At 44.3% G+C, this 21,685-nt stretch overlaps 1 protein-coding gene across 6 annotated transcripts in view; it reads right to left on the reverse strand.

Moving 5' to 3' along the window:
- The window catches only part of LOC144128014 (sodium-dependent phosphate transport protein 3-like), an 86,053-nt gene that overhangs the window by 58,648 nt on the left and 5,720 nt on the right, over positions 1 to 21,685 (reverse strand). For 5 of the 6 annotated variants that reach the window (XM_077661063.1, XM_077661066.1, XM_077661061.1 and 2 more), the window contains exons 3-5: positions 17,238 to 17,488; positions 9,897 to 10,043; positions 8,658 to 8,813 (exon numbers count right to left, since the gene is read on the reverse strand). In XM_077661063.1, the coding sequence (XP_077517189.1) occupies positions 8,658 to 8,813; positions 9,897 to 10,043; positions 17,238 to 17,488 (554 nt within the window). The remainder of the gene's footprint in view (positions 1 to 8,657; positions 8,814 to 9,896; positions 10,044 to 17,237; positions 17,489 to 21,685) is intronic. The other variant, XM_077661064.1, reaches the window with a different exon arrangement.

A 21,685-nucleotide genomic window follows, 5' to 3' on the forward strand; every position in this document is an offset into this window, starting at 1 on the left:
TAAACTATTTGATTGATTGATTGATTGATTGTCATCGGAAGAACACTATGACAATGACCACGATGACAACAAAAAGCTTCTTTTCCTCAGTGCATGCTTTGGGCCAGCAACATATGCATCGCCTCCAGTGGAAACCATCTTAAAACCCAGGTTACCATATGAGGAGCAGGAGCAGCAACAGAAGAAAAAGAAATTGCTGCAAAAATCGGTGTATAATACAAACCCAAAAGGCGCAAATTGGGGATGGAAGGACATGAAAGTGTTTCATCCATGTATAATATGAGTGCGAAGAACTCATCGAAATCATTTATTTGCACTGCATTTTGCGCTTTAGAGATCATCATTTACAGATTAAGTGTCTTCCAAGAATTCCTTGTCCGAGATAACTTTCCACAGAGACTTCTCTTCAGTACTGCCGAGCACATTTGATATCCCTCACTTCTTGAAAGCACAACTGACAAGTTCCTCAGGAATACTGGCCCAAGCATCTGCAATCCAACTGCCAAGTGCGGCTGGAGAGAAAGGATTTCCTTACCTCATCCAGTGCTTATAGCAGCCCTTGATATTGTGCTGATCCTTAAAAGCAGCTGGATAATGCTCTTGTCGGTCCCGACAATGTATGAGGTGAGATCATCCTGCTACAGATAATGCGGGCGTCTCAAGGTCAGCAAGATGAAATGGTGTGAAAATTCAAACAGCCAACAAACACCACTGGTAAATAGCACCTCCTCTAACTTGAAGCCTGATGGTGATGGAGCTAAATAATAACGAAACTGGAACTTTGGATTTGGGCTTAAAATTGTTTGGATCTGAATATAGCATGAGGTGGAAATTTGACATGCTAAAATCTGACAAAAAAAAATTATAGTTGATTTGCATAGTTAGGTAAAATACGAATTAGGTGCCCTAACAGTTTGGTTTTTACTTCCGTTCCGATGTTCAGATCCAGTGTTCATGGATGGCAGTTGTTCGGATAGTGATAATGGGCTAATGTCCATACATGCGGAACTGGTTATTCGCTACATTCATAGATCTCCTGGAGTCTTCCTACCTATCCTGGCGCAGTGGTGCAACAGTCAAGCGATCCACCACTGCCCTTCTATGGCAGGTGCTGCCATCGGTTAATTGATCAGCTGCCTGACGCAATGGGCAGGTTGCAAGGAATATGTACAGTAGAATCTCGATCCTACGAATCTCACGGGGTCACAAAAAATATTAGCATCATCTGAAATTCGTACCATCCAGAACGAAGAAAAATTTGTGCGCAGACTTCACGCAAATCTATTTTCGACTCATGGGATTCAATTATAGCCTCACGCTGCCGCTGGCTCGTGACGACAGCGATGTAGGCCAGCACGCCGCTGCCCACTGCTCGCGGTGTGCACCATGCGCCTGGCGATCGCAATGTCGCCAATGTGCAGGCAGCAAGTACTTGTGCTTGAGGGTGCAGTTGAGGCCCACACATTTGTATAATGCGCAGTGCGGTAGTGTGTTGTTCATAACATCCGAATTTCTGCATTTTCGAATTTCTGCGAATTTCTGGTGGACAGGTGAGCAGCCTAACAGAAAACAGGTCAGAGCTGCGATCTGCCAGAAGACAAATCACCTGAGTTGCAGACGAGTGCCTCTAGATCAAAACATTTAAAGGGAGAAACTATTTTGTGAAGACGAGCTACACATGCCCAAAAAGTTTTGGGGGTGGCTTGGCAAGGACGAGCTGTGCTCATCCGAAACATATAAGTGGGTAACGGACACCAAGGACAAATTGAAATTGGTCTGTACAGATAGTCTGCAGCCTACCAATGACAAACAGTACTATGACAAGCTAGAAAGAATAAAAAAATAAATGAAATACAGGCATCCCCACTACCAGCTGTCTGTGCATGCAAACTACGGTCACGTCAAGACATTTTTTTGGATGCAGATCTCAGAGGCTAGCCACACCCCCATTTTCTTCTGAACGGCGACCATGAAGGCCTAGGCATGAAGCATTAAATGTGTTCTTTGCTGCCAAGCAATTACGAAAGTAGAAGCAAAGAGTGAAACAACCAAATTTTACTACAAAAAATTAAAGATGCATGTGGAAATGCAAAAGCATTTCGGGTTCCGTTGCCTCCTGTTTCTTACCAATCATTCATGAAAATTTAATTAGCTGATCAATTGATGTAATTAATCAAGTACCAAATATGTCATATATTCAACTGATAATTATTGGTTAATTAATTATTTATTAGCTCTATTAGTTATTAATCGCTTTCATTAATTTCACTGCTGGTTCAATTATGGAGGAATTACTAGTAACTCACCAATTTCATGAATTACTTGGAGAAATTATGAAAATTAATTGCCTTATTTATTTAATTTGGGTAGTAATTCAGTCATTTAAACTTTCCATTCAATCATTATTCATCATTACAAATCATAATTGCACTCTTACTGATGGTCGACAGTTCATGAGGACATGCTCAGTCCGCAGTTCCTGTTCACAGCCCGTGGTGACATATCCTGTCTATGCCACTCATGATGCAAGGAATGCTTTCGCATAAAAAACTCTTAGGTGATCCTTGGTGGATCGTTTGAATGCCAAAATTCGTTACAACTGAGGTTGACACACTAAAGTTCATTACATCTGAAATGGTACACTTAGGTTCCCTACATCCGAGGTTCAGGCATGAAAATTCGTTATATTAGAGGTGCCTTACTTAGGTTCGTTATATCTAAGAGCAAAACAATTTTACAATTTTACAACAAAAAACTCTTAGGCCTCAGTGGATCGCTTGAATGCCAAACTTTCATTACATCCAAGAATGATACACCCAAGGTGGACACACTAAAGTTCGTTACATCTGAGGTTGACACACTAAAGTTCATTATATCCAAGGTCGTACATTAGGTATGTTATATCCGAGGTCACCACAATTTAGTTATATCCGAGGTGCCTTACTTAAGTTTGTTATATCTGAGGAAACACATGAAAGTTTGTTACATCTGAGATTAACATAGGAAAGTTATATTTTATGTAGCATATTAAGGTTTGTTATATCCGATGTAGTGTACTAAGTTCATATAGGTAGTATACTAAGTTCGTTCATAGCCCGGTGGACAAGTTGCCACCTGCCACTAGCTACTGAGAGATGGCAGTCGCCATTTCCGCTTGCAAAGACCTTTCTAATGCCAACGGACCAATAACTGTATGCAACAGTCCTCAGTGTCCCTTTCAATAGTCCCACTGTTCATAGGTATAGCTGGCCAGGCAAGGTGCCATTAGCCTAACAGGTTTGAAAACTTCTCAGCAAACAACTTTACCTTCTTTGTACCTAAAACTGCACAAAAGCCGCATTTATGCCCATTTTTGGCGTTGGTATACTCACCTCATTTGTCTGGAATAACTTAAAGATTGCCAATGTGTTGCAGACCTGGCCAAGGAAGGGCAACTCAGCTGTCCAACTTGGACAGTTCTCAAACTGGGTTCTGCGTTTCGGGTTCACAGAACACCTAGGTCCATATGTGTTTCAACCTCACCTTTCTCTTTATCCACTTTATTTTGGGACTTATCATACTGTAATTGCTGATACCTGACTGTTTCGCTGTAATGCCAGTCACTGTGAAATGAATTTCGGCATTTTTTATTGCCTGCGAACCTGCACGCCCCTCTACTGCAAACAAGTTGGGCAGCAAAGGGTTCCTGTACACGTCCCGACAGCCACTGCAGATCCTTGAGGCCTGAACGATCGGGAACCCGGTCCAGCTGGTGCACTGCCCCATATGCAGAATACGAAGGATCGAACTGACTGCACAATAAGCAGTGTGTTCTTTTCTGTATCTTCCTATCAGGTGTTAATGCCAATCCAATTAATGGCTTGGCCCTTTTCCATAGCCAGGTTGGCAATTCCAGTTGGCTTCTCAATGATACAAACTTAAAAAGCCAATAGCATGGGACTCACCCTGTTCTATGCCAATTACCCTGGTCTGGTTGGAAAAAACTATGTATTTATACATGATTTTAAGCCAACTCAAATGTAAGTCAACCCCCGATATCCCATGTCTATGTATTTACACGATTGTAAGTCGACTCGAATGTAAGTCGACCCCCCATATCCCATGTCAGGAAAAAAAATTGGCAGTGGCTTAGCTCAGCTAGGCCAGGATATGCGTAGCGAGAGCGACGTACACACGCTTAGCCATTCGAGGTTCATTCTTACGCTGATGGGCCTCTTCACGTCAAGCAACGATTTTGTGGTCATCCGAAGCAGCTTCTCAAAGCTGACGAAGATACCATATGCAATACACGCGCTCACCGCCAGCTTCTTCACCCATGGAGCACCTCACTAGCAATGCGCATACCCTCAGGGCTTTTATACGTCAAGCTCTATAGCCACGCAAAACTGCAACGCCAACAGAACGACACAGCTGATTGCCATGGTAACGGCACATGCATGGTAGTGAGGCATGTCGTCATGCCTCACTGCACTTGTGATATCTGTTGCTCAAACCAGCGCCTCTCTTTCCATCATTCTTAACTTTACTAATCAACTCATTTTTTTCTTTGAGGAAAGGAAACGTTTTTGATGAAAGGAAAGGGCACAGTAGCTGTCAAGCATTAGTGCAGGGTGGAGACCAGCGCCACATGAAGCAGGGAACACCTGTGGAATGGTGTAGCTGGTTGCCATGGTAACGGCGCATGCGCAGTACTGGCTCCGGCTGACCATGCGAAACGCGGCTGTGACTAGCGTAGTGTAGCTCTTGCTACAAAATTTGGAGGTCGCTTAAGCTTCGCCTTTAATGGCATAATGCGATAACATTATCCGGCCGCTGCCGCATATCCTCAGCCGCTATCGGCTGCCGCATGTGGGCGTGCCTGTGGGCACATTCCAAAGCTAAACCACTAACTATCCTTTTGCAGTTATGCCATACATGCCGAGAGTTGATGACTATAAGTTTTCGTTTCCGCCTAAAACAATTATAGAATGGAATAACCTTTGTCGACGCATATTCGACAAAACATGCTCACTTGAAACCTTTGTAAAAGGGCTAGAACCGTGTTATATCGGCTGATTATACCATTCCCACCCAGTAACAGCCCGCAAGGGCTAACAGTATTTGGAAATAAATAAATAAAACGTAATAGTCACTGGACTATTCGTCCACACTTGTGCCATGGTCCTCACTAGTGCTGTCGTCGTGATCGCTGCTGCAGTCCCACAGCACATCGTTCAGCGAAGTCCCACACTTCGCAAACAGCCGCACCACGAAATTGCGTGGAACAGCTGAAAATTTCGCCTCGCTTCAGCCACCACACCTGTTCCACCCGCTCCGAGACGTCGAACTGGTGATCTGGCGTGGAGTTCGTTTCTTTGGCACATAGAATATAACAGCCATCTGAATGTAGCCTTGAATGAGCATCAGACACTTATCAGACGTGGAGCACAAATGACAACTTATGAAGAAGTACATTAAAAACTGGTAAAACGTGGTGGGCGGTTGTCAAATGCGTCAAAGCCAAAGAGAAACTATGCGTAAGCGGCACCGGCTCTTCCGTCAGCTACCGACACTTCCCGGCACCGCTACCGTTTCGAGTGGTGGTGATGCCGCGATTGTAACAGCGGCCCTTTCAACAACTATCGGCACTTCCTTGAGCGTGGAATGTGCAGCTGAAAAGTAAAAAAAAAAACTTGGAGGACGCTTAAACGAACTATGCAGTAAATTAATTGAGGTTACGTAAAGCAGAAGAGAGATAGGCATTCCACCACTCGTCACCCCAGTGAAAGAATTTTTGAGCTAGCATCAATAACAACGAAGATATAAATGATTAAAAATTACGCTCCTGCTCTCCCCCCTCAGCTCGTACACGCGGGGCACCAGACAAAATAAAGAAAGCAGGTTTGGAACAGTGCTCCGCCCATAAATACGTCATCCACTCAAGTTCGGTTAGCGACTTGCGGTTGCACACCCGGCACCCCAGCAGCAGCGTCGGCAACGTCTCTCCGGTCTCTCGGGAATGACATGCCTCAGTTCAGCGTGTGTGTTTTCTACTGCCTGAGCTGTGTGTGTCATGCTACAATATGCCACCGAAGTCACGCAAGAGCTGTACCACGAAATTCAAATTATCTGCTGTCGAGTACACTATCGAAAACAGTAACCAGGCTACAGGACGCCATTTGGACGTCACCAAGAAAATGATTCACGTGTGGCGGCAGTCGTCCAGCAAACTACAGGCGATGAAGAGTGGGAAAAAGGCTGACCGTGGAAAGAAGACGCAGTGGCCTGAACTCGAAGGCCGGCTCCGCAAGTGGGCTCTTGAAAAACGTGCTGAAGGTAGGGCACTGTCGACCGTGCAATTACATCTGAAAGCACGCACATTGACCAATGAAATGCGTGCCACCGGTTTTGTTGGTGGGCCATCATGGTGTTACAGATTTATGCACCGCAAAGCATTGTCAATCAGAGCGTGAACGACAATGTGTCAAGAGTTGTCAGACGACTTCGGAGAGAAAGTGGAGAAGTTTCAATAATTTGTGAAGTCAAAAGTTTAAAATACTAATAACATCACTGACAGCCACAATGGAAACATGGATGAAGTGCCTCTAACATTTGATATTCCTATGTCAAAAAGTGTTGCGCAGAAAGGTGATAAAACAGTTACAGTGAGAACAACTGGGCACGAAAAGTCTCACTTCACTGTCGTACTTGCGTGCTGTGCCAACTGCACAAAGCTGCCACCGATGATAGTTTTTAAAAGGAAAATGATGCCAAAAGAAAGCTTACCACCTGGCCTTGTTATCACAACTAACGAGAAGGGTTAAATGGATGAGTAAATGATGAAAGTCTGGCTTGAAAAGTGCTTTTCGAAGCGCCCGGATGGATTTTTTTCATGCTCGGAAGGGCCTTCTGGTCATGGATGGCATGCGGGCACACAACAGATCTAACGCTATGACAGATCAAGGAAGAGAAACGCGCCTCTACAATAATATCCGGCGGCATGACCAAGGTTCTGCATCCTTTGGATATTTCCATAAACTGCAGCTTCAAAACTGTTCTGCGGCACAATTTTGGAGGTGTGGATGACAGAAGGTGAGCACAGCTAAACTGTAACTGGACGCATGAGGCGCGTATTGCTTAGCGAAGTGGGTCCTTGAGGCCTGGAGTGCAATTACAGTGGCAATGATAGGATTCCGCAAGGCTGGCCTACTAGGTTCTTTGGTGCCCAAGCACAACAATGATCAGACCGGTGATTCTGAGTGCAAAGAAAATGTTTCAGCAGCGCTGCCGCCAGAGAAATCACTGAACTTTTTGATAGCGCGTCCGAAGATGAAGCCTTCGAAGGCTGAGTAAAAATAAAGTGTTGCTGCTGTGCATATGCGAGTTTTTCTGGGGGCGTGAGTGCTGCCTCCTTTTTTTTTTTATTACTTCACTTTGCATAAAGACTGTTCTCACAGGCACGGTGCATTTTGCGATGGTCGCGTAAGCATGCATAGTGAAGTCTCATTGCCCTAACTGGGTAAACAGAGGTGCGTCTTATACATCAGAAAATACGGTATGCAGCGGAAGACATAATGCTCACATTGAACACACACGCTATAAAAGAGCATAAATGAAGGGGACCAAACCAGACTCACTTGGCTTACCCATTTGACTCGTGCATAAGTTCTGTTAATGATAACGCTGATATCGTGGCCAGGTTATATAAAGGATCACCACTGCTCAAGCAGTTCAGTTTAGGTTTCCGCTTCCTGCTTCTTACTGTTTCACTTTGTTTTCCTCAGTATTTTGAAACACCATTAAAAAATTTGAAAAAACTGACCTCTGAGAAATGTAATGCCGACTAAAAATGTTCAAGCAGCCTTTACAGTGGCCCTTTGAGGAAGAGATTAGGAGTGACACCAGTGTGCATGTGGGAACAACATGCTAGATGACGACACTGTTCCACCAAACTCCAGCTTTCAAAGACAAGTTACAGTGCCACAGTGAAGTGATCTTCACCATGTACTTTGTAGGCACATTAACGTCAGTGCAAAAATGTAAGCATGGTGCTTAAACACATGGTTCGACAGGAGATGACCCATATGTGAGATAAAAACTATGGTCTGTGCTTCTGCCACTGCCATTTCTGCCAAACAGAAGTGCTAACTGGAGCCTAGGTAGCTTTCGGCGACCTATGTGGTTATTTCGAATTTTGTGCCAAAAAAAAAACGGCACTGTTACTGTGGTGCTCTGTACTGTGTACCTGCCAAAACTGGACAGGGCGTCCCATGAAAGTGGGAACTACACTGCCAAATGTGGTGGCTACAGAACATGGCAGTATGGCAGTTTGCAGGCAAGGAGAATGGGAGCATTCTGCCTCCCATGTTGACGATCGATGATGAAGATGAATTTTTATGGCGCAAGAGCATCTGTGGCCAAAGAGCACCATGGCACAGGGTTTCTTTTCTTTTTATCCAGGTGGGGTCAAAGACCCATTTCCCAAGCATTTCACCCTAAAGGAGTCGAGCACCAGGCAGGGGAAAGCTTGTACCCAATGTATCACCGGTGGGTACCCGGTGGCACTGGGGATCGAACCCCGCACCTCCCGCATGCGAGGCAGATGCTCAAATGACTAGGCCACCGCTGCAGTATGTTGACAATCGAGCTCCAAGAACTCAAAGCACAGCCCGACTCACATGCACGAGACCCAGGAGTACACGATGCATGACCAGCGGTGCCACACCCAGTGTTGCCACCCATGGTGTGGCTGAGGTGAGGCCGGAGGATGCGAGCAGCCCCACCAGCAGCGTCCACTTGGCACTGAACCGTTCTGCAAGCCGACCGCCCAACACCTGTGCAACATGTGACAGGGGCGACTATCCCGTCAGTCAACTAGGCAAGTGGTGCCAAATCGCGACCTCCAATTATAGAAGAATTACATATCATACTCAAGTTATTAGTGCAGTCTGATTTCACGACATACATGGCATATTTCACACACGGTATTGGCAGTGAAGTGAAGACTCCTCTGAAGATGTTTGACCTTAAAAGACCATGCAACCAATTGGGTAGGCAGTGCAACTCCTTTCATTGTAATGAAAAAACACTACATTATGATGCAAAAAAAACAGAAACGCTTACTAAGCACACAGTGCGACATCTGCAAGTTTCAGTAATGTTCAGTGAGGGGTGCCGATGCCAAAGGCTGCCTGCACATCAGTGATGTGCCAGAGGTTTGTGTAAGAGAACCACTAGCTTCACTTGCCCAAGTTCTCTTTATTTTATACTACAGCATAGAGAGTACTCTTTGCAAATAACCTAAGAGTGGTCATAATGAATCAATATATTATTCCCCACACATTAGAGCAACCAAGATAAACACCCACTCACCAATGATAACAAAGGGATAATCCTCTCAATTGTTTTATGTTTCATAGCACTCTATTCCACAGAACAGGCATGTAATTACTGTACATTATATATGGAGTGAAGAAAGAAGAATATAAAAGAAAAGTACAATGCCAGAGACCTTAGTGCCTGTATGCAGTGAAAGCCTTTATAAGTAGATTTATTGATACAAGAAGGAAGATCAGAATTGTTTCAATAAAAAATTATTAATGAATGAGCTAAAATGACAAGCACTGGTGCCCTGACATACGCCTTCCCGTTACTCTCCCATAGCTCTGCGACTTCCATCAAATCCTTGCCACAGTGACTCTGCCCCCCCCCCCCATCCTTTCCCTCCTCCATGTGGGACTGCAAACAGCACCCTAACATGCTCTACTTGCCTGCATTTGTATTCTTTTATCCAGTCTCCCTCCTTTTTTTTTTTCAAAGACTAATTTCTATCCCAGGCAGATGAGTCTTTAATCCCTTGAGCAGCTCCTCACATGCTAGGCCTTTTTTTTTTTTTTCAGAAAGCCACACAAGCTCACCTGGGGTGTGATTACTCCGTAGAAGTACGCTCCTAGGATGACGCCTTGCACTGACGGCGACCATGAGAACACAGGCGCTCCTGTACCCTCGCTACTCCTGCCTTCTGAGGGTGAGGCAGGCATGGTGGTTGTGAAGATGCCAACAACCTGGACAAAAAAAAAAGTTAAGATGATTACTGCGTGGAACTATTAGTCACTCAATCATTCTCCTTGCTAATTGGACAAGGTCCTGTAGTTTTCACAAGCAAAGTAAGAAATTTTATACACCACTACATCATTAAACACCAGCATCTTGTTATATTTAGCTTAGCTGTAAACACACTGCCTGCTAGCAATGAGCCCGATACTTGCTAACATACCATAAGCAAAGTACTGCTGAAATCTAATAGGCAAACAGTCTTCAATAGAGTGGCACTGGAAACATGAAGGCACGAAAACTTGCTCATTATAAATGGTGAAAATCACACACTATATGCATATAAAGTGTGTTCCGATAGCATGGCCTATTTTAACAGCAAGTGACAGAGAAAGAACTGCACTTCGTAGCAAGAGAAACCGAATTGTTTCTATCTACAGTTAAAAAAAATTGCATAAATTTAGGTGCAAACAGCATGTCCTACTGGCGTGGCAGTTGAATGCTGAAATTAAAGCCAGTCATTAACCACACTGTTTAACACTTTCTCAGCCATCAATGTATCAATGTCTTCCTTAAGAAACAAAGGTAAGGCAGTCTCAAATATTTAGCACCAGTATGCGCAATAGCAGGTGCTGATTAGATAACTTCAGCAAAAAGTGTTGTCAAGAAAAAAAAACAATTTTGATACTGTAGCAATTTTAAAGGACTGAACGCATTCTCTGCCCGTATCGCGAAACTGCTATTGAAAGTAAATTCGTGCACGCGTGAGTGGGGTTCCCTTCGAGCGGCTCTGGTGCGAAGCAGCCTCGCAAACTCAAAGTACAACCGTACTCCGTGAACACAAGCATTATTCTGATGTACATGATAACGCATACAGCAAGCACGCAGGCCTGCAGTGGCGGGGCGCAGTTTGTATAAACACAGACAGGCGAGTCCACATTCACGGGAGATCGGCGGTGGAGGGGTTTCGAGGGTGCATGGCTCGCGGGTTCTTCGAAACATCGGGTCGCCGTTCTCACACTACAAATTTTTGCTACAGAGCCTACTAACCAGTGGGCAGAGTTTACTTCCCAATACATGTGGCAACACTGGCAGTTCATGAAGGTTCCAAAAAACAGTGTAGCACTAGGGTGGTCCTCCATGGTTACAGAAAAGGTGTACCATATTTACACGTTTGTAAGTCGACCTATTTTTCAAAATTTGAAAATCCAAAGTGGGGGGTCAACTCACAATCGAAACAAAAACATCGCACTTAAAGTAAAGGCGAGACAAACGAGATATATATCAGGCATGCTACAGCATGGTTGCAATTTTGCTGCGCGGCTCCGTCGCATCACTCTTGGTGCTGGCCATGAGCAGCTGCTATGCCAACGCGCAAAACTGGCATACCCTCCCCGCGTGCGCGGGCAGCGGCCGTCGATATGCAGCAAACTAGCATTCCACATGTGGCTGCTGACTGCGGTTGCTGGTAAGTGGTGGCGGCCCGATAACGCAATTGCGTTCTACGGGAAGCTCAAGCGTCCAGCAAGTTTTCTTTTTACGCACTCGGCGCTCAAGGGAGCATTGCTAGATGATGGAAGGGCCGCTGCTCCAGTCGAGGCGGCACCCCCACTCGGAATGGCAGCGGTGCAGGGGGGTGTAGATAGCCAACGGAAGAGCCGACGCCATTCATGCGTAGTTTCTCTTTGGCTCTGACGCATTTGACTATTGCCGGCCGCGTTTCACAAGTTTTTAATGTAGTGCTTTGTCAGTCATCATTTGTGCTCCAGCTCCAGCAAGTGACCGGCACTTGTTCACGGCTACATTCAAGATGGCTGCCATTTTTTACACTGAAGAAACAAACAGGCGCGCCGGGCTGCAAGCTCGATGTTCGCAACGGGTGATACAGATGTGGCAGCTGCAGCGAGGAAAATTTTCAGCTGTTCCACGCGATGTCGTAATGTGGCTGTTTGCGAAGTGCGGGATTTCGCTGGACGATGACATTAGAACGACGAGCTGTGGGACTGCAGCAGCGATCACAACGGCAGCGCTAGTGAGGGCAATGGCGCAAGTGTGGACGAGTAGTCCAGTGACTAATACATTTTCGTTTTGGAATGTGCCTAAGGACACGCCCACGCGGGGCAGCCGATAGCGGCTGGCGAGAAATGGCGGCTGCTGGATAATGTTATCGCGTTCAACTATTCAAAGCCAAGTTTAAACAACCTCAGAAGTTTTTTGTATTTTTCGGAAATGTGATTTGGGGGGGTCGACTTACATTCGAGTCGACTTACAATCGTGTAGATACGGTAATTTAAATTCACTACAATGCTTAAACCAACCTGCTTCAAGAGCTGGAATAACAACATATCAGCAGTTATGTTAGTTTCTCACGTGTGTCACATGACCTAAGCAGACCTTAGAGGTCACAGCCTTCATTCGCTTGATGAAACTGAGTGGTGGGGCGCAGTTTGTATAAACACAGACAGGTGAGTCCACATTCACGGGTGATCGGAGGGGTGTCGGAGGTGCATGGCTTGCGGGTTCTTCGAAACATCAGGTCGCCGTTCTTACACTTCAAATTTTTGCCACAGAGCTTACTAACCAGTGGGCACAGCTTTCTGCGTAATACATGTGGCTACACTGGCAGTTCATGAAAGTTCCAGAAAACAGTGTAGCACTAGGGTGGTCCTCCATGGCTATAGAAAAGGTGTACTAGCTCTCCATATACAGGGATCAAATTTAAATGTGAACATCAAAAACTTGAGGGAACACTTAAGCTCTGCCTTAAGGGTATGATGAAATAGTGTTAATGGGTCCCTTCAACGGCCTGTGGTTCTCTTTGCGTACCAATTTGCCTGGGTTTCTTCCTACATGGCCATATATGCTGAACTGGTCAGTCTCTAATCTACACTCGTAAATCATGGGCAGTCCTCATACCACTCCTGACACAGTGGTGCAGCAGTTAAAGGGAACATAAAATGGCTTTTTTGAGAGTTCGAAGTTATTCAAGAATTCAAATCTATGAAGCTTGTAGGTAATGTGTGCAAAAAAGTTTTGCGCTGGCATTTAAGCTGCTGACGCAATCACTGATTAAAACAGCAACCATGTTCAGGCTTCTCCTCAATGCGTTGGAGGAGTGCAGGGAAATTCTAGGTGACACCATTGTTGTCGAAATTTTAGATGTCCACTGGCTTCGCCTAGACGCTTCCGGGCATTGTCCGATGCCACCAAACAATGCTTCATGCGCTTCACCTTCGATGGAAATTGTTTTCTTCCTTGAAACAACTGTTTCTTCGCTGTAAATGTTGCTCCGCCGTACGTTAGGTCGTCATTGGGGCCCCTGCCCGCTGCTGTGCACTACAGAGAAGCCTGAATGCTGCCGCTGCTTTAGTCGGATATTGTGTCAGCATTTCAAATGCTAGCACAAAAAGATTTCGCGTGTTTTCCCTGCAAGTTTCATGCAGTCGGATCCTTTAAACTCATCAAATTCCAGAACCTTTTCAGTTGCTCTGTAAGCAATGTGCCACTGTCCAGGCAGTGGCTGTTTCAAACACAGCTGGGGCTCGCAAGACCCACATTGCTCTTCCCGGGCAACCTCTCGTGACCAATCGTGAATTTAAGCGCCACCTGTCATGGTGAGCAGTTTGCGCACAATCTGGTGGGCAAGTTGTGATGATATCACAAGGACATGTGATCTAGGTGGCAGGTGGACCACCAGCTTTTTCGCTCACAACACTGACGACGATGACACCAATAACGGATTTTCTGCAGAAAAGGGGGTCTTTACGCTATCATGTTAATAGTAAAGCTGCATTTCCCATGCAAGACACTTATTTCCATGCTACTTTTTGCAATGCTTTCAAGTCTGGCCGACAAAAATTTAACCACACTGAGTGGCTAATAAGCAGCCCGTAATGGAGCAATGACAACATCCAACAACAAAAGTAAGGGACCACGAGAAACATTAAATTGTGAATAGCTCCAAATGACATCCATCATCAGTCCTGGCTACGCAACTTAATTGCCTGTTCCTGGCATTACATAAAGTATCATTTGACTGATCCAAGAGGGTAGGCCAAACATTTGAGTTTATTTATTTCAAATACCCTCATGGCCCAGCGGGCATTATTGAGGGGAGTGGAACAAGAAACACAGTCCCAAAACTTGTAACTTGTAACTCGAAACTTGTCTCAAAATTCTCTACACTACTGAAACCAACGATCAAACCTAGGTTTGATTTTTACACTGCCCCAGACAAAGCACGGCACGAAAGGCAAATGATGTACACTAAAGGTCAGGTAGATCAGGGTCATGGCCTGGTTTTCCAACAGCAGTACACTGACTCAAATACATCTCAAATAACGTCTAATGAACGTGCGAGCAAAATACAGCAGACATAAGCATCAGAGAGAACTCACAACCTTGTGCTGAGCTATGCATGTCACTTCACACGCATTTGTCAACACCCCAATGTTTTCATTTATTCATCTACAAAGCTGTATGGGTCAGTGTAGACTGGAGAAGGTTAAAGACACAAAACTAAACAAAAAAAGGAATAATAGTGGTGCTTACAGCAGTTTAGATGGTATGTTGCAAGAACAAAAAAATAAACTGCAGAAGGTATAGAATGATGACAAAAATGAAACTGCACAGAACTGCTTCCGACATTTGATCTTTGCTTTCCCAGAGAATACGGAGCAAATTCTTTGTCTGCTGAGTTCGAAGAAGCTATCGCAGGTCTTGATAATTTGTAGAACTAGTTGTCCGAATTTCCACGTGCTATTTGTGATGGGACAGCAGCAGATGACGCGTCCATAGACGATGTTGAGGCCACGGAGGAGCTTGCGGGCAAAGACGTCACTGCCAATGTCACGGACAACCAGGACACCACTGATGCAAACTGTGACGGCAACTTGAAGGAACCGGTGCCCACGTCCTTCGGATTGCTCTATGCACTCAGCATGCTTTATTGCTGATGTACATCAATAAGAGGCTGCGGTCTCTGCTGTTCGCCATCCATCGATAACAATGCAAAACATTTTCTCTACGAAGCAATAACAATGAACAAAAAAAAAATCCATGACTTTTTCTGTAGGTAATCTGCCTGCAATAAGTGAACATCATGGAAATATATTTTTTCGATCTCAATATTTTCGTATTATATTAAAGTTATGGCTTCATTTATATTGAATTATACATTATATCAAACTCGTAGGCATTTTTCTGTGAGTTAGATATATGCAGGTTCCACTGTACTGACGAGCTTTCAATGTGCAATCACCAGGCATGTCACAGATAAGAACAACCCAGAACAAAAAGATAAAGCAAACGGCACTTCCTTATGTTCATAATGCTTTTAGTTTTACACACAGCGAGTCTCACAAACATGAATGGCCTCATAAAACTATGTTTTGTCAGATAAGACATTTGCCTTTGCAGAACATGCTCTTATCTAGGCTTCCAGGTGCATGGTAAAAGCGCAGCACCTTCAAGCTCTTGACAATGAAGAAGCAACCTTGAAGATATATATGGTGCAGTTTTCATGGAGTGACCATCACTTGGATGGTAGCAGCTTAGGTTTGGTGATTACCATACACCGTTTAAAGGGACAGTGAAGTCGTCTTTATCCAAATATTGTTTGTAGTAAAAATTGATCCTCTGGCTCCTTATGACCAAGTTGACGTTTGCCCGGCAGTAACTAAAAAAAGCATTTAGCAGCAAGAAATCATGACGTGCTTATCAAAAAAGACAGGTTGCCACCATTTTGAAGCCAATGGCAGCATGCATTAGCCTGTGGAATCTGTGCGCCAGAATTAGCCTACAGTTTACTTGTAAAATTCACCAATAATGGCGACACCTTTTGTTCTGGCCTTGCATGGCCCAAAAAAATCATGTTGCCATCAAAATGCAAGCTAGCTTCAAAAGCCAGACAATAAGGCTCGGATTGGCCAGTTTTCCCGAACACATCATGCACGCAGTGGCAGAAAAGATGCTAGTCGACTTCCAACCAAGAAGAAAAAGTGCCTCCTGTAAAGATATGCAGAGCTGTATTTTTGCGGTAATACCTTATGTACACAAGGTGCCACGCAACTTGGAAAGAATAGCCAGGAAAGCCAGTGTGCGAGTCGTCTTCTCCGCTCCTAATAAATTGCAGTCTTTGCAAGAGAGTCAACTGTGAAAGACCACCACCTGCCGAATGCGAGAAGAACCATGAATTCCCTTATGTGCCATGCTGAAAAAATGTAGTGTACAAAATTAAGCTATCCTGTGGGCTATGCTACATCAGACAAGCAGGGAGATACGTGGCTTGGAGCCACCCCCAAAACTAATTTTGCTGTACATTGGCTTGAGTGCAAATGCACCCCAGCCTTCAGCAGGACAACTATTTTATACAAGCACGAAGACCAATGCACATGAGAAATAGTTGAAGTATTCCTGATTCATCAAGAGCAAGACAAGTGCGTTAGCAAGCCATCTCTTGCACTCATTCAAAAAGAAATTGATTACCTCAGCGGCTAAGTGACAAGTGGCAGTTCTACTTCTTTCCTTTTGTTGATGAACTCAATCAGCGATGCAATGCCATGTGTTGATTGTGTTTAGGTTCTCCTCTTTATTGTGCCATCATAGCAAAAAAATCATCAGTCGTAAGTCAACGCTCGTGTCTGTCTGCTCCTTTATTCCTGTCTATTTTGTGCAGTACCTTTTCCTTTGAGTTTATGTACCATGTATTCACTTTGCAAGCCTGGAGTTTCAAGCCATTCTCAGTGCAGTTTACATGAGTTCTGATGAATTCAGGTCTTTTAAGTTACTCTCGACGACGAAAAAGATGTTTAAACATGAAATGTGCATAAAGAGAGTATGTACAATCAAAACACCTGAGAAAAAAGTTCTGCGAGAAACAGCCATAATAGTATACCAAACACAACAAGCAAAAACCTCCAAGCATGCAAGATATTACACATCCCAGTCCTTATCTGTGTGATGCGTTGTCAGCAGATGTTTCCTTTACTTGTGGCTTTCATAAATACTCTTAAATTTAGAACTCAAATGAAGCGTCAAATGGTTATCTACTAAGCTTACTGTACAACAGAGACAAAGTGCTGTGGTTAATCTGACAATGTTAGTAATAAAAGCAAAAAAAAAAAGCTGCCAAGCTTGTTAAGGCAAGTGAGATCACAGTGGACACCAACACGTGCAAGCGGAATGCATGCTGACCGCACTCTCACCTTGGATTCCTCAATGTCCCTTTCTGTGGCAGTGTCAGATGAGATCGGCTGTTCCAAGGCTGTGTCATTGTCGTCCTGCAGCCAAATGTCGTCACCAGAAATGAGAGCAGTTGCATTGGTGGCATTATGCACGGCAGTCACCCGATTCGTCATGGCCAAAATGGCGATGCCCAGGTCAAATTTGTGCGTCGACAAGATGGTGTTGCCGACAAAAAGCAGGGCAACAAGAATGTAGCGCCCTGGAACACGACCTGTTGGAAAAATAAAAGAAAAAGCCATCCACAGCAGCATTACACACTGTAATAACGAAGTGAGAAACCAGGGCTGGTATAATATGGTTCTTAAATGGTTCCATTTCAGTTTTGTATTCAAGCACATTTTTGCTGTCTGAACAGACTTCACACTGCTACAATCGCTGTGTTTTGAGGCAACAAAAAATTGCCAACATGCAGAGGAGTAGAGTGCACAGTGACGCTAGGGATTCTCAATGGCTGTTCACTACATTCTCTACACACATGATCTGCCTTTCTTGCAGCTAGCGAATGTTTATTACTGAGCCACGTAGGCTACCTGCCATGCAGACCTACTTTCCTCAATATGCGGATACACTGTCATGCAAGAGCTGCTGCATGGTGTACTATCATACATAGAAAATGTATCCAGGAAAATTTGACCCCTTACTGTCATGTGCAGGTTGTGTTGCTCAAGAGAAACTTACATATGCATACCTAGAAGGCTATGGAGTCACAGGTTTCTGGGACATATATATCGACTCTGTGCCAAAAAAAATTGCAGAATGATTATAGTAACACAAACTGACTGCCAGATTATGGCAAGCGAAGCAAATGTTAGTTCGATGTCTTTGTTGTTTGGCACATGCTGCATAAAAACACCAATAACACGAAAAGCACTCAGTAAAATAGCATACACCACAATAAAGAAGCTGATCAATACACTTCACATTAGCTTCATTAGCACGAAAAGAAAAAAGAGAGTTTAAAAGGACGTCTTGCTGGGCAAGCTGGTAACTGTACATCTTTTTGGTTACAGGCGCAAAAACAGACACAACACAAGGTAGAAAGACGGGACGGAGCGCCACTCACAACTGATTTATTTAAAGGCAACACGGACAAATATATACCATTGTACACGCAAGGAATGCTATCATCTTCAAAGTTGATATGATAGCGAACAAGTGAAAAAATTGTTCTCTGCCTTATACAAAGATATCGACGTGTCGCTGATGCACATGCTTCCTTTATTTGCAATAAAAAAGCTTCGATTATATCCCGCTTTTGTGTCTTTGCTTTTTGATAGAATTCTATCAATTTTATCAGTTTTATTCATGCTAAATGTGATTTAAACATAACTTACACATCACAGCTATCGTTCAGTTGATAAAATTGAGACCAAAACAGCACGAGAGAAAGAATTCAATTATAAATTATTTAGTGGTCATAGCGGAATACCACATGGTGACCCATGTATTCTAATGCTGTAGGCAACATTACAGAGAAGAAAGCAAGAACTAAAATGAGGTGTCTACTGTATAAATGCATGTAAGGGCCGCACCTGTGTATGGGCCGCACCGTTTTCCAGAAGGAAATGTTAGAAGAAAGTAATATCAGTGTACGGGCCGCACCCAAACTTTCCACAGGACCCATGCGAAAATAGCTTTTGAAATGCACGCGCCGTGGCCTCCGAGATCAGCTCCGGCTGCGAGCAACGGTGCGCTTGATCGCAGAGGCGACGCACCCGCACAGGAGCTTCCAGGTGCCGTCCACGGATGGTGCCAGAGGCTGTGGCTCATTATCATCATCATCAACTTTTTCCTCCGTACACAAGCTCCCACCAGCTCCCACTATCCTTATCGGCATCAGCATCTATGTCAGCATCACCAGCTCCAGCGTTTTGTGGCTGTCAGAGGCACGGGAGTTGTGGTTCACCATAGTTGTGACTTTCGCATGCTGCCGCCGAGCGTTGTAGTTTTAGCAGTTTTAGCACGATGGGCAAGCACCCACGGATGGAAGTTTGCTGTCGAAAACGGCAAGCGTGCAGCGGGCAGGAAATTTGACGTGGCCGAGAAATGCGCTTGACAATGGTGGAACGGATGCATTGAAGAACACGAGCTGCAAAAAGCGCGCTTCTCGAGGCATGCCGTGCAAGTTTTCCGAACTGAAAGAAGAGCTGCTCAACGGCTACTCGTTGACAGCGGACGTACTGCGCGGCTTCTTGTGGGATGAGCATGCACCAGAGCATCCACAGCACAGCTAGGGTGGCTAGAACTTTTTAGCACAGCACCAGCTCGGTATCGGAATACACCGCGAGTGGCGATTGAATGTAGAACAAATGCTGCTGATTTCCTGATTGATGTTTTTTTACTTAAAAAATTTTTTTTTTAAAATTGCGTGTATGGGCCGCACCCCGAAAATTGGCCCCCAAATCTGGAAAAAAAGGTGCGGCCCTTACATGCGTTTATACAGTATATTCCTTTAAGGGCCCCAATCTTCTGAGGTGGAAATTTTTAATTCGGCAAACTCATAACAATCTGCAGTGTTCTGTGTGAACATAAACAAAAAATGAATATATGTATGTGCCAATTGTCAAAACATTCCCCACACACTTCACATGTACCTTCAGTTTTAGTGAAATTGGCTGCAGCAATTCAGCGCAAGGTAGCGCTTTGTGTTCTCAGTTGCCTGACACAGTGTCCCGCCCCCAATACCTGAAGATCTCCGACAATGTCCCAGTGTACACTGCTGCACTTGCTGTGCTGTGTTGACCAACACAGCCCTTCAAAAGTTTAGCACCTGCCTGCTGCTCACTTTCACATGCTTGCTCAGCCGGAGCAAGCATGTCACAGCTTCAGCAGCACTTTTTACCAAATTTTGCACCGGATTCCGGCTTCAGAAGAAGTCAAATGATTATATTAACCCCGTTCCCATCATTGTGTTGTTTCTACTGATGCCTGCAGCAAAAAGAAAAAAAAAGTGAATGCCGCACACACAAAATTGCATGGAAAATGCAGATGTGCATGAGTTTCCACAGGATCATGGAAAACCAGGTGCCCTACACAGTAGTACTTATTTTCTCTCGAGGAACGGGTGTCAGCATGACCATGGTTCACAGTGATGGTCAACAACATAGGAAGATTCACCTCTTGGGCACTCCTAACAGTGCAACAACAGAAGCGCCCATTCGAGTCATGAAGGCTCTAACTTTACTGTATGCTCTTGAAAGTGGGCCTGAATACTGGAAATTGCCTAGCATAGAGGCAAAGGTTTAAGCAGCAAAAAAATATTTCATTCATGTTTACGAACAAATATCATATCTTTGATGCCACAATCATTGCAAACAAAACACTGATGCAAATTAGAACCCCAGGCCTCAGAAGGATAGCATTTATACCACTGGAAGATTGCACAGAAAACATTTCAATGAGTTGCTGTTTAAACCTGTTTTTAATAATAACAATAATAATAATAATAACAATAGGTTTCTTTGGCGCAAGGGCATCTAAGGCCAAATAACACCAAACACAAGGTTACTGGTCGGCTCAGGCTAAAATATAGCATGTGTTAAAATGAGCACCAAGTGTATAGAGCCTAAGAGTGAGAGATTACAATGATGATTACGGTGTGTTAAGAAGGTGTATAAGTCAGATGCAGTGGCCTAAAGTGGTGTAAGCACCTAAAAAATGTAGTGAGAGTTGTTACATATAAAAGATGAAGCAAGGTAGCCTCAACCACAGTCCTTTCTTGAGAAAGAATGGTGAGGCATCTGGCAGCTACAGCTAAGCTCAGCCTTCTTAGCAATGAGGAGGGGCTGAGGTTATTTGAAATAAGAGATCTCTTGCAAACAGCTTAGATGACTTAGAAATCCTATCCAATGAAAACATGCGATCATTACCTAAAAATAAAGAAGGGTGCACTGGTATTCTAAATATGTATGTTTCTGGGAAGGGCCGCCATCTTTCAATCTCCGATCTCGGGCCCATGATTAATATGTAGACAACTGAGGTGTGGGCTACACATCTCGTGCATTGTGGTGTCGGTGTATCCTTTAAAAGATGTATGTGATGTATGTATGGCCTACCCTCAGTCTGCAGAGAGCAACTTCTGTGAATCTATTTTGTTTTTCTGTGGCATACCGTCCAATCCTTGGTTGGTTTTATTGTGTGCAGTTTGTTCTGTTTTTTCGTCCCAGTCCTGCTGCCACTGTTTGCGGAGTGCAGTCCTAATGTGTGGCTAGAGATCCTGGTATGAAAATTGGTTTACATCGACACGACTCAGTTCGGCAACTGGCGCAGCAAGCCTATCAGCTTCCTCATTTCCATATATGCCACAGTGACCTATTACCCAGCGTATTGTAATTTTAAGGTTCACTGCACGTGCAGGCATCAGACATTTCAGGAGGGAATTCATTACAGGGTTTTTGTAGGGTTTCCC

The sequence above is a fragment of the Amblyomma americanum genome, chromosome 4 (assembly GCF_052857255.1).
Source record: "Amblyomma americanum isolate KBUSLIRL-KWMA chromosome 4, ASM5285725v1, whole genome shotgun sequence".
Lineage (NCBI taxonomy): Eukaryota > Metazoa > Arthropoda > Arachnida > Ixodida > Ixodidae > Amblyomma > Amblyomma americanum.